General features: G+C 38.3%; 1 protein-coding gene across 1 annotated transcript in view; it reads left to right on the forward strand.

The window, feature by feature from the left end:
• Positions 1-12387, forward strand: part of LOC6037794 (cardioacceleratory peptide receptor) — a 113977-nt gene extending 101590 nt beyond the window's left edge. The window contains exons 5-9 of the mRNA XM_038263954.1: positions 6816-7013; positions 7112-7207; positions 7367-7531; positions 7603-7894; positions 11251-12387. Coding sequence (XP_038119882.1) covers positions 6816-7013; positions 7112-7207; positions 7367-7531; positions 7603-7894; positions 11251-11503 — 1004 coding nt within the window. The 3' untranslated portion in view covers positions 11504-12387. The remainder of the gene's footprint in view (positions 1-6815; positions 7014-7111; positions 7208-7366; positions 7532-7602; positions 7895-11250) is intronic.
• Positions 12388-13150: the final 763 nt, after the last annotated feature.

The raw sequence follows: 13150 nt of genomic DNA on the forward strand, positions 1-13150 counted from the left end.
TGCTGTTCGGTTCGGTTATGATAGATTTATAAATTTGGTATCGATTTATGACTGCCGCCAGTTTAAGCTTTTTTTGTTTGTCTCGCGTCTTGGACTGCAACTAAAACGTGCCGGATGGTCTGGTCACATGACGGCAACAGCTGCTGGTGGAAATCCAGGATTTTGTGTGGGTTACTGTTTTTGCTTAAATTTGTTGGAATTTAATGTTCTAACAGAATACTTTATGTTTTTCTTATTGATTCAAAGTTTTTGGAAAGTTCGTAGACTCACTTTTATGCATTAACTTTCTTTGGGGGCATATTAAGAGTGACATATAACAAAAGAAATGCGAAATAACTGCTATTTCTGGGATCAAAGTATTCCTCAACCATTTAACATTATTATTATGATTATGCATGAGTAAAATTTGGTGTCATACCAATTTTAGGTATGTTGTGATGTAACAGTATTTTATCAAATGAAACTACGGGGACCATCTATAAACCACGTGGACACCTGTGGGAGGGAAGGAGGGGTCAGCGATTGTCCACGCTCCATACAAAAAAAAATATTTGCATTGTATGGAAATTGTCCACGATGGAGAGAGGGGGCGAGGGGGGTTTGTGAGATTTCAAAAAAGTGTCCACTTGGCTTATGGATGTTCCCCTGAGAAAATTTTGACATATGAGCAATTCTCTACCAAAACCGGAAAAAAGATTGTATTTTATTGATTTGGCTCAATTTTTGGGGCCTTCCCTATGACCAAAGAAGCTATTTTGTGTCATTGGTTCACCTATACAAGTCTCCATACAATGTTGGCTGCTGTCCATACAAAAATGGTGCGTAAATATTCAAACAGCAGTAACTTTTGAGTGAATTTTCTGATCAATTTGGTGTCTTCGGCAAAGTTGTAGGTATTGTTGAGAACTATTGAGAAAAAATAGGTACACGGAAAACAGAAATTGCAGATATTTTTATCAACTTATTTTTCACAAAAACTCAATTTCTCAAATATGTATTTTGTGATTTTCAAGATTTTTTTATATGTTTTAGGGGACAAAAACCCGCAACATTTGAGTCAAATCATAGAATAGAGAAAGATAGAATTGCCACTCATTTACCGATCGGGGGACAAAACTGTGCTGCCTAACTGATGTCAGCGGCGAAACGGGGAACTACAACACCCTGCGCATAATACTGTCAAGAATGTGGAGAACTGGTTGGCACATATATATTATTCATTAAAAATGTAAAATGATTTTAAAAAAACGTGGAAAACAAATCAAAAAAATTATTAAAATTCAAGATAAGTGCATCCCTTAACTAGGATATTTTGTTTTAAATAAGATTAAATGATTTTTATTTCGCATCAGCATCTTTTTTTTCTAAATTTCAAGATTATGCCAAATAAGTTGACACCCGTTTTCACTTCTCCAAGACATCTGTTTTGTCATGTTGACATTTCGCTGTCGCTGTCAAACCAAGTGAAGAATCGGAAGAGGAAATGACTATTTTGCCGTTCGGAATGAAGAAAAGTGGTCGTGGTGTTCCAGCAAAGACTCCGCACTCCAACTTAAACCGCAATTTGCGCCTAATCCTAACGTTCTACCGCCTTCACGTCTTTTCATCCGGCTTCCAAGCACCATTTCACATTTTTGATTGCCAACTGAAGGTCAACAAGCCTTTTTCCATCTGTCACTGTCAAACAAAACGCACCCTCCAGAATGCACAAGGCAGTTCCATCAAAGTGCACAGTGCGCATTTCGACTGAAGTTCCCCGTTTCGAGCAGTGGTGGCGCTGTCGGCAGTGTCGCTTGACGTTTACAAGGGGGAATCGGCAAGTGGCAATTCTACCTACAGTCATCCCACATATTCGGAACACCCACAAATTCGGAACACTTTTATGATAATTTGTCAATAGCATGCCAAAAGTAGCTTTTCTGTCGATCTTACTATTTTTAGAACCTTCATTTGGACATTATCTTGCTATTTCACTAGTAAAAGTAGTATTTTTTGAACAAAAAACTTCATTCCAAAACTATTTTGTCCAGAGCAGCAAAACACTGCCTGATATTTTCACAAAAAAGTTATCAAACCATGTATAAAACATCACTAAGCTTGAGTTTCATTGGTTTCAGTGTGTGAAATCATTATTTGAAAAGAAAATTTGCAATGAAATTGTCTAAGAGACATTGAAGATTGGACTTGGTTGGGGAGATACAGCTGCTTAAAGAAAAATTACTGCTTAAAATGGATTTTTTAAAACCTTAATAGCTTTTTCCAACAGCCTCCGATACTCAAACTCCCATAGGTCAAAAATTAGGTAATTTCATGGACTATAAACCTACGTAATTAACTTTTTGGCCAATAGCAGTTTTTCTCTTAGATTTATGTATTTTCTATAACAATTTTTTTTGCAGCGTTAGCTTTTGCCCTGTAGCCCAAGAAGATGGCACATTTTGAAGTGCATTAAAATACCATTTGAATGCATCTAAGAAAGTTGCAATTGATGAAGTTTTACGCAAATGGGAGCAATTTTATGATTTTTCGTGTTTTTTGAACCGCAAACTTCAATGCCCGTTTTACTCCACTTCCCTTTGTCGTAGAGGGCTCATAATTGGCATGAGTTCATCTCATGTATAAACAAACAAACCCTAAAAGTTTCATCCAAATCGGAGCACCTCGATACGACTTCTAAAACTAACCGAGCAAAATCTAAAAATACTGCCTCTTAAGGATAATTAAAAACCACTGCTGGAGATACTAAATCGACGTCGTCGTGCTATCTTGTCGCATCCGCCATTTTGACGTTCCGAGAAAAACGCGTTTTAATGTTTGACCTTGAATATTCAAAAACGAGAGCACGCAATGTAAACAATAACAAACACGTTTCGTTTGGCTCACCATTAGCGTGTCCCAAAAAAACACGAAGTCGAGGAATTCAATGTGCTCAGTTCTCAAATGATAGAAAATCATGTTAGAAACAACTCTCTCATACATAAAAACTTTCGGAAAAATTGTTTACCACGTTCCCTGGGCATTTTTTTGAAAATAGTCAGTTTTTCGACAATTTCACAAAATCTGCTTAGAAAAATGGAAAATTTTAAAATTTCAAATAGCCTATACCATTAAATGATGGTCTGTGGTCCAATAAACAAGTTAATGTATCGATTTGGCCTTTTAAAACCTTGTTTTCACTTTCCCGTAACTTATATGTCGAAAAATACGAGTTTTGCTTTACTTTTTCAATCTTTTCCTCGGTATTTAACACAAAAATTTCCTCATATGTGAGAATACATGCATCTTGTAGGAAATTTTCCGAAAATTTTCGTCTAAGCAACTTTGAAGTTTCATCAACTCTGAGCTGAGATATTCCAGTTTTTGTGAAGAAAGAATATTGAATATTTGAAAATGTTGATATTAATCATCATTGGTATACAATATTAAGGATAATTTAAGCCTAATTTGAAGTGCGGCTGTATCGCATCTGTTTTTAAACATGATTAGTTCATCCTACAATACTAAGGGCCACCTGGTGTTGTTTTCTCATGGCACACTACGTGCTAAATCAATGAATTACTTTTAGCAAATAACTCATATTTAGAGCATTTTGCATTTAAACCAATCGATGCACGTTTGCTGTGTTTCCATGGATACAAATAAACAAATAACATATCGATGCATCTGTGCTCTCTTATGCTATCTAGATAGGAAAACCAGTAAGCTTAGTACAAGAGCACAGAGGCATCGAAATATATGGTTCGATTGTACGGGGTTGGCAATTGTCCACGCTCCATCCAAAAGTTTTTATGGACAATTGACCATGAGAAGGAGGAGCTGAGATTAAAAAAAATGTCTACGTGATTAATGGATGGATCCCTATAGAATAAATTCCAAATATTAGTGATATTTTTAATTTACCTAAACATCGGATTTATCAACAGGAGTTATAAGAAGGGAGTGTAAACGTTACGTTGTGGTTCAGATCACGGAAATGCGTACAATTGAACCTTATATTTGGGTAATTCTCCGCCAACTCACACAGCAGTTGCCCCGACCCCTCTTCGATTTGCGTGAAACTTTGTCCTAAGGGGTAACTTTTGTCCCTGATCACGAATCCGAGGTCCGTTTTTTGATATCTCGTGACGGAGGGGCGGTATGACCCCTTCCATTTTTGCACATGCGAAAAAAGAGGTGTTTTTCAATAATTTGCAGCCTGAAACGGTGATGAGATAGAAATTTGGTGTCAAAGGGACTTTTATGTAAAATTAGACGCCCGATTTGATGGCGTAATCAGAATTCCGAAAAAACGTATTTTTCATCGAAAAAAACACTAAAAAAGTTTTAAAAATTCTCCCATTTTCCGTTACTCGACTGTAAAAAATTTTGGAACATGTCATTTTATGGGAAATTTAATATACTTTTCGAATCTACATTGTCCCAGAAGGTCATTTTTTCATTTAGAACAAAATTTTTCATTTTAAAATTTCGTGTTTTTTTCTAACTTTGCAGGGTTATTTTTTAGAGTGTAACAATGTTCTACAAAGTTGTAGAGCAGACAATTACAAAAATTTTGATATATATACATAAGGGGTTTGCTTATAAACATCACAAGTTATCACGATTTTACGAAAAAGTTTTAAAAAGTTGGTCGTCATCGATCATGGCCGTTCATGGTCACCCGCGACAGACACGGACGACGAAACAAAGAGAAACGCAAAAGTAACTTTTTCAAAACTTTTTTAAAATCGCGATAACTTGTGATGTTTATAAGCAAACTAATGTCTATATATCAAAATTTTGTAATTGTCTGCTCTACAACTTTGTAGACAGTATTTAAAAAATAACCCTGCAAAGTTAGAAAAAACACGAAATTTTAAAATGAAAAATTTTGTTCTAAATGAAAAAATGACCCTTCTGGGACAATGTAGATTCGAAAAGTACATTAAATTTCCCATAAATGACATGTTCCAAATTTTTTACAGTCGAGTAACGGAAAATGGGAGAATTTTAAAACTTTTATTGTTTTTCGATGAAAAATACGTTTTCGGAATTCTGAGTACGTCATCAAATCGGGCGTCTAATTTTATAAAAGTCCCTTTGATGCCAAATTTCTATCTCATCACCGTTTCAGGCTGCAAATTAGAAAAACACCTCTTTTTCGCATGTTCAAAAATGGAAGGGGTCGTACCGCCCTCCGTCACGAGATATCAAAAAATGGACCTCGGATTCGTGATCAGGGACAAAAGTTACCCCTTAGGACAAAGTTTCACGCAAATCGAAGAGGGGTCGGGGCAACTTTTCCCGATTTCGTGTGAGTTGGTAGAGAATTACCCATTTGTTATTTGTTTATTTGTATCCATGGAAACACAGCAAACGTGCATCGATTGGTTTAAATGCAAAATGCTCTAAATATGAGTTATTTGCTAAAAGTAATTCATTGATTTAGCACGTAGTGTGCCATGAGAAAACAAAACCAGATGGCCCTTAGTATTGAAGGATGAACCAATCATGTTTAAAAACAGATGCGATACAGCCGCACTTCAAATTAGGCTTTAATTATATTGTATGCCAATGATGATTAATATCAACATTTTCAAATATTCAATATTCTTTCTTCACAAAAACTGGAATATCTCAGCTCAGAGTTGATGAAACTTCAAAGTTGCTTAGACGAAAATCTTCGGCGGAAAATTTTCTACAAGATGCATGTACATGAGAAATTTTGTGTTCAATACCGAGGGAAAAGATTGAAAAAAAGTAAAGCAAAAACTCGTATTTTTCGACATAAAAGCTACCGGGAAAGTAAAAACAAGGTTTTAAAAGGCCAAATCGATACATTAACTTGTTTCTTAGACCACAGACCATCATTTAATGGTATAGGCTATTTGAAATTTTAAAATTTTCAATTTTTTCTAAGTAGATTTTGTGAAATTGTCGAAAAAACTGACTTTTTTCAAAAAAATGCCCAGGGAACGTGGTAAACGATTTTTCCGGAAGTTTTCATGTATGAGAGAGTTGTTTCTAACATGATTTTCTATCATTTGAGAACTGAGCACATTGAATTCCTCGACTTCGTGTTTTTTTGGGACACGCTACTCACCATTCTGTGCATTGTCTCAAAGTTTGGTTGAAGTTGGTTGCTGGAGTCCCGAGTTATAATTACAAATGTTTACGGTAGTCTAGCTTGTACGTGCGACAAACGCATCCTGACTTTCCTGGCCTGAAATCCCTTTGGCCTTTTGTCGCACTTGCATCAATTTTCATGGAGTGACAAGATAGCACGACAAGATTGAAACTACTTTCATATGTAAAGTGACAAAAATGCACGGAGTTTTTTCGGTTTTTGTTGAATAGCTCAGGATTGAAATCGAATTTTGGGGATCTGTGAAGGTCAAAAGGTGAGACATTGTGAGCTGCACAAAATGGCGTTCTTAACTCAATTTGGCCCAAAATGCACGTACGACAAGTTAGCACGATGGCGACGAAATGTGTATGCGAAGTTTGAGCCCAATAAAAAATACGAAAATTAATCGATAACAAAAGTCTCGAAGAATTGCTCAGATTCAGTCACGCCATGATAGGAGAAGGTTCACTGAAAGAATTTCATTGGAATCATCAAACAGTAACAGATTGGAAGAATAAAAATGGGAACATTGCAATGCATTTCTTTTTTCGGATTTCCACAGCCCACATGAGTTAACACGAGCATTGCTTGTCTGAAACTCTCACGCAATGTCATCGAATTGTCGAAACACCACCCACCACGACACGAATCGCCCAAAGTTAGGCAGCGGTTAAGCAAACATGGGGAAACTAATCGGATTTTATTCCAGACCTCTGCGTGGGACTGCTGAGCGTCCTGACGGACATCATCTGGCGGATGACGGTCTCGTGGAAGGCCGGCAACGCGGCGTGCAAAGCGATCCGATTTGCCCAGGCCAGTGTCACCTACGCGTCAACCTACGTCCTGGTCGCGCTCAGCATTGACCGGTACGATGCCATCACACATCCGATGAACTTTTCCGGCTGCTGTAAGTCCATTCTGTTCGATCCTTTTGCGCGAACTTCCGTTTAATTTAGTCGCAATTTTAATTGAATCGTTCGTTTTTGCTGTCGGATTTATTTACAGGGAATCGAGCTCGTCGACTGGTCGCTGCTGCCTGGAGCTTGAGTGCACTGTTCTCACTTCCAATCTTTTATCTGTATGAGGAGCGGTCGATACAGGGTATGTGGAAAAAGGGCACCAAAATCAGCGTTTTCATTTTATTAAGGAATCATGATCTCTGTTTTGCCCCTAGGCAAACAAATTTATTATCATAAAATAGTTAAAATAGTCCTAAGTACGCCACTGGTTACGTTCTTCATTGTTTTTCTCATTTCGCAGGGAAGAAGCAGTGCTGGATCGACCTGGTAGACCCTTGGCGGTGGCAAGTGTACATGTGCTGGGTGGCCAGTTCCCTCTTTGTCCTGCCAGCGCTGATCATTTCAGCGTGCTACGCCATCATCGTCAAAACGATTTGGGCCAAAGGAGCCATTATGGGGCCAATTGGTACGAAGCTTGACCACTCCATTCCAATTGCACAGAGGATTCTAACACCATTTTTTAACCCCCGAAAACAGATCGAACGCGCAACGGGATGGCCGACTTGGCCAGCCGGCGGGCCAGCTCCCGGGGCATCATTCCAAAGGCGAAGGTGAAAACCGTCAAGATGACCATTGTGATAGTGATAGTATTCGTGCTCTGCTGGTCGCCGTACATCGTGTTCGACCTGCTGCAGGTGTTTGGCCAAATTCCGGAAACGCAGACCAATATCGCCGTAGCGACCTTCATCCAAAGCCTGGCGCCGCTCAACTCGGCCGCCAACCCCCTCATCTACTGTCTCTTTTCGACGCAGGTCTGCCGGATGATTAAGTAAGTGCAGTTCCTGGAAGAGAAAAATGCATTGGCTGTAGCACGATTGAAGTGGTGGCAACAATTCAAATTAGATAGTTCGATTATCTGAAGGTTTCTTAGAAATTTTGGATAATCGAATCAAGTTCAACAAATTGTCGACTCCGACTTCGACTCCAACTCCATCTCAGTATCAAGAATATCTAAAAATTGAATTGAAAATCTGTTCTAACAATATAACTCACTTGTTCAGTTTATATTCAATGCCTCTGTGCTCATAGGAAAACCAGCAAGTTTAGAGCAAGAGAGCACAGAGACATCGATTTGCACGAATTTTTATTTATTATCTTAATATTTACTTCAATTAAATCAAATAAGTCTGTCCAAGAATTAACAATTACAGATTTGTGTAGGTAAATAAAAAACTAACTTAATCCACCTATGTGGTTGGTCCCTTCCTCACGTTTTTACCAACATTCGGTGATATGATGGGTTTGGACACAAATTCCATCTATTTCTCAAAAAAATATACAAATGTCACATAAGCGGTCATAACTTAAGACTGAGCATTTCCAGATCTTCAATTTTTCGGACTCATGGGAAAGACTCATTACCTAACCAACTACGGGTCGCATGATGAACATAGCTTAGGCATTAAAAAAATATCACAAGACAGGGTTGCCAGATCTTCAATGTTTTGGACGCATTGGAAAGGTCTTTTGATTACCTAACCAACGATGGGCCGGATGATGGATCCGGTTATAGTTTACAAACATTTTAATGAGGTCCGTACAGTACAGTACAGAAAGTACATACATATCACTTAAGTGGTCATAACTTGAGACAAGGTTGCCAGATTTTCAACGTTTTAGACTCGTTTGTGTTAATATAGGTATTCGGTGCCCTCTCCCCGTGCCATACCTTCACACTTAGGAGACCCGGGAAGCGGAGTCTTGTCGCAAAAAGAACGATACACGCCTGTAGATCCGTTGACGAAACCGCAGGGTTTAAGAGGGCCACATTATAAGGTGTTACGTCGGTTCCGTAGACTCGTTTGAAATTTTTTTCAATCACCTATCCAGCGTTGGGTTGGAAGATAAATCCGGACAAAGTTTTCATATAGATAAGTGAGATCCGGCATCAAATTCCGGCACCCGATTCGCAACTCTGACACTTTTTGCCTTCCTCACCTTACTGAGGAAAGGCTATAAAATCACTCGAAAAATGAACTTATTAATTTGACCTCGTAGACCAACCTTCACGTATACATATCGACTCAGAATCATGTTCTGAGCAAATGTCTGTGTGGATGTGTGTAGGTGGGTGGACAAAAAAATTGTCACTCGATTATCTCCGGACTGGATGAACGGATTTCGACCGTATTAGTCTCATTCGATCTGTCATGTGGTCCCATTTTTTTAAAAAATCAGCAAGTTTAGTTAAGTACTTCAAAAGTAATGCTTAAAAATCGATTTTGTCCGGAAGATTGTAAAAAGCGTGGTTTTTGTGAAAAAAAAACCTATCATGTTACACATTTTGAGAATGGTATTAATAAGACCATTCCATGAGCCCAAAATATTGGAGATCTGACAGTCCTGTCAATTAATTGTTATTAGAATTAAGTGTTATTTATACACATTTTGGAGGCCGGATCTCAGATATTTCCATGAAAATGATGAAAAATGATATTAAGGGAGAATGTTTCTATTTTTGCTGAATGTATTGACTTTATGAATGTGAGGAAGGCACCAACCGCCTAAATGTGGATTAAGTAACGTTTTTATACGGAACTTTTGAAATACTTAACGGATCTTCAAACAATTCAATAGCGCAGTACACTCAACCCCCGGTGGTTGGTCACTTTTTCGTTTGACACTTTTTTAGTTTGTACCCCGTTGGTTGGTCAAAGTCAAACCAAAAAGTGACGAACTGTCACTTTTTACACGGTGCTCACGCACACCATCAAAACAAACGTTTGATAATGTGTGTGAACTCCGTGTAAAAGAGGTGTCAAACTAAAACGTGACCCCGTTCGTTTGACAACAGTTGGTGTCAAACCATCGGGGTTTGAGTGTATGGGGCACCAAACCGGATCGAATTGATTGTTAGTCCAACTGCCCACCAGAGACTCCACCGAGACAGAACCCAGGGAGACGACTGCTACACCTCGACTAAGCTATCGACCTAACCTCTAGGTTAGACCGGGGCCCAACTTTTAATTCCCCATCCGACGGAAGGCGTGATCAGGCCAATATCATCTCGATAAATGCCACCGGGACCTTCTGAGATCAAACCAAGGCCGACTGGGTGAGAAGCAATCACGCTTACCCCTACACCACGGTTCCCGGCAAGAATTGGGTCCTAAAATGAGGTTAAGATTGTTGATTTTATTGATCACAACGATAAAGCTTATTTTTCTGAGTACAATGGCAGTACAATGACCACAAAGAGTTTAAAATGGATTTTTAAATCAATTTAAAAAAAAATTCACCTCGCGGTCCTTCTTGACAGAAAGGGATCATAGTTGATCTATAGAAAAAAAATATCTTGCAATATATATATTTTTTTTATCAAAATGAAAAAAAATTACCAGCAATGGTTTGTAATCGTGTTTTTTACCGTGTACATAAAAATGTAGGGAGGGTTTTAGGACTATATTATGGAAGAAATATATTCCCACGTTTTCACAACAATGCAAAAATCCTTTAACATTAAAAATGTTTCATTGAAAAAATGGCATCAAAAAATATTTTAGCCAACAAAATAAATTTAGTGGAAAAAATATGCAATGCACTTGACTTAAAATTTTACAGGCTTAAAATATTTCGTACTTTTATGAAGTTTTTAACACATTATTAGCATGAGCATGAGAGACCATTTCGTACTTTTATGAAGTTTTTTAACACCTTATTAAGGTAATAACAACAACTAACAACAACAACAACAACAACAACAACTGTTATAATTTGTTTATTCTTCAGAAATATTGCTGAAGAATAAAAAAAAGTTCAAAACAGATGTTAAATTTTAGATGACTCTGACTCCGACTCCGACTCCAACTTCCGCTATTCGAATTTTGCCAATTACATCTCCATGTTCCCAAAAATACCCGACTTCACCGACTCCGGCTCCGACTCCGACTCCAACTCCACAGCTCTGGAAATTTCCATGTCAATTTTAAACCCCAAGGGAAAGGCCAATTCTCAACCAAATGGGCTGATATTGAGAGTCCCTAATGGATATCCTCTACAAGGGGAACCTCGGTTTGCCTCAATCATAGAACTTTATTTTTTGGTTGAAGCACCCTATTATACATATTTTAAAATGCATCTGATTGCACTCTTCAACCATGACACTGATTTCCACTTTCCTTCTAGGAGACTCCCCCCGTTCCGATGGCTGCTGGCCTCCAAGTGGTGCTGCAAAAGCCCGGACGGTGGCTCGCAAGGCGCCGGGATGCGCAACGGGACGGTACTGAACGGGAACGCCCGGTTGCAGAACCACAACAGCAGCGACTCGATGCGGACGCTGACGACGTCGCTGACCATCTCCCAGCGGTCGTGCATTCGGCCGTCGCGTGTCGTCATCGTTGAACGACCCAAAGCGGCGCTGGCCATGTCCCAAGTCTGATGAGTCTGGGTGATTTTTGTAGAAAAAGAAGGATCAAAACTTTAAAATAGTTGTCTAAGTATTTATTGAATTGTAAATAAAATTGTATACAAATGATGTGTAACATAAACAAGTACATGGAAAAATAAAGATTGAAGCCCATAAATGAGCTGGATGTTCCCCGGGAAATAAAACAAATGTAAACTTATTCAGAATCGGTTCCGGAAAATTAGCCTGCAACAAGACAGAACGGAAAGATGTAAAACTGCAGGAGCTTTTTTTTCTACAATGCTTGTGTGGTTATGATGATGAATTGAGTGAAAAGCAGGATAAATAAAAAACAAACATTTGCTAATGTCCCACCCATTTGTAACAAGCAGAAAAAATACAAACAAGACTATAGATAAGTCACAGTCTGGGTACACTGCTCTGAATGTTTCATGATGGATCAACAGCTAGTTTGAGGGCAAAGGAAAAAAAAATCGAGCGAAAAAGTAAAAACAGAGAAAACAATTAAGTTTAATGCGTTGACCCTGCTGATAATAGTGGGTGGAAAGTGGCTTTTGGTCCTCGCAGCAAGAGGGTGGACGCCCACTTAAGTGAACATCAGTGTGCAAAGCAAAACAGAGCAGGAAACAAATTGTGAACTTTTGTTTTTCTCTTCTTGGCAGCGCTCCATGACGCAGTCAGAGTGCATAATTAATGTTTCGAGCATCACTCACGTGGCGTTGTCACGAGTCGTTTAACACATGCATGTATTCGTGTAAATATGTTTCATTCATGTTGTGTCGGGAGCAAACCTGTCCCACCCCACCTCCTCCAAAGCAAACCGAATGAGTGCATTCGAGAAACCACCTTGTGTATAATGAAAAAAAAATAAATGGAATGGATGGACTCTCTCTGTATGCGGGTTGGTTGTTTTATTTATTCTATGTTTTTGATTTGTTCCCTTTGATGAGATCGTTTTTTTTGTTGTTGTTTTTTGGGTTATCATCTTGAGTAATTCGATCAAAATAAATTTATAACCTAAAATGGTTCTGAAGGATGCCCAACGGCTCTGTACTGTTAAAATTCATATTAGGGCAACTGTTAGAGTCAATTGCCATCATTTGCAGCATTTATTTTTTCCTTGAATCATTGCAGGCTCCAAAAACTCCCAAAATTTGAAGCAATTTCAGAGTCGGGATATTTTCAAAAAGTTCACTATTTATTTAGTATGTATTATTTATTAATAGAATGCGTAAAATTCAGTGGAACTCATTGTTACAACTTTCAGAAATAGTAACCTTGAAGGCTGTTTACTTTTTGGTCCATAAAAAACCACAAAAGACTCTCCAGATCGACCAACATAAAAATGTAAATTCTCCTTTATATGGCCTGGCCTTAGAGGCAAATTGGCGAATTATAAGATTCAATTTGGTGTAACATTTTTCATTGCTAAGGGAAAGGTTTTCAATGGACTATTTGTTTGTTTGGAACCTATTTAACATGTATACATGCTACATACATCGTAAATAGTCAAAACAAAGGCTCAAAGGCTCGATTTCCACCTAATAACAATGTCGCATTTTTTGTGGTCCATACTGTAGCAACTCTGTTCTCTGGTAGCAAATCGTCGCTATAGTGCAAACTTGTCATACGTGTATTAAGAGCCAAATTAATTTACGC

The sequence above is a fragment of the Culex quinquefasciatus genome, chromosome 3 (assembly GCF_015732765.1).
Source record: "Culex quinquefasciatus strain JHB chromosome 3, VPISU_Cqui_1.0_pri_paternal, whole genome shotgun sequence".
In the NCBI taxonomy this organism is placed as follows: Eukaryota; Metazoa; Arthropoda; class Insecta; order Diptera; family Culicidae; genus Culex; species Culex quinquefasciatus.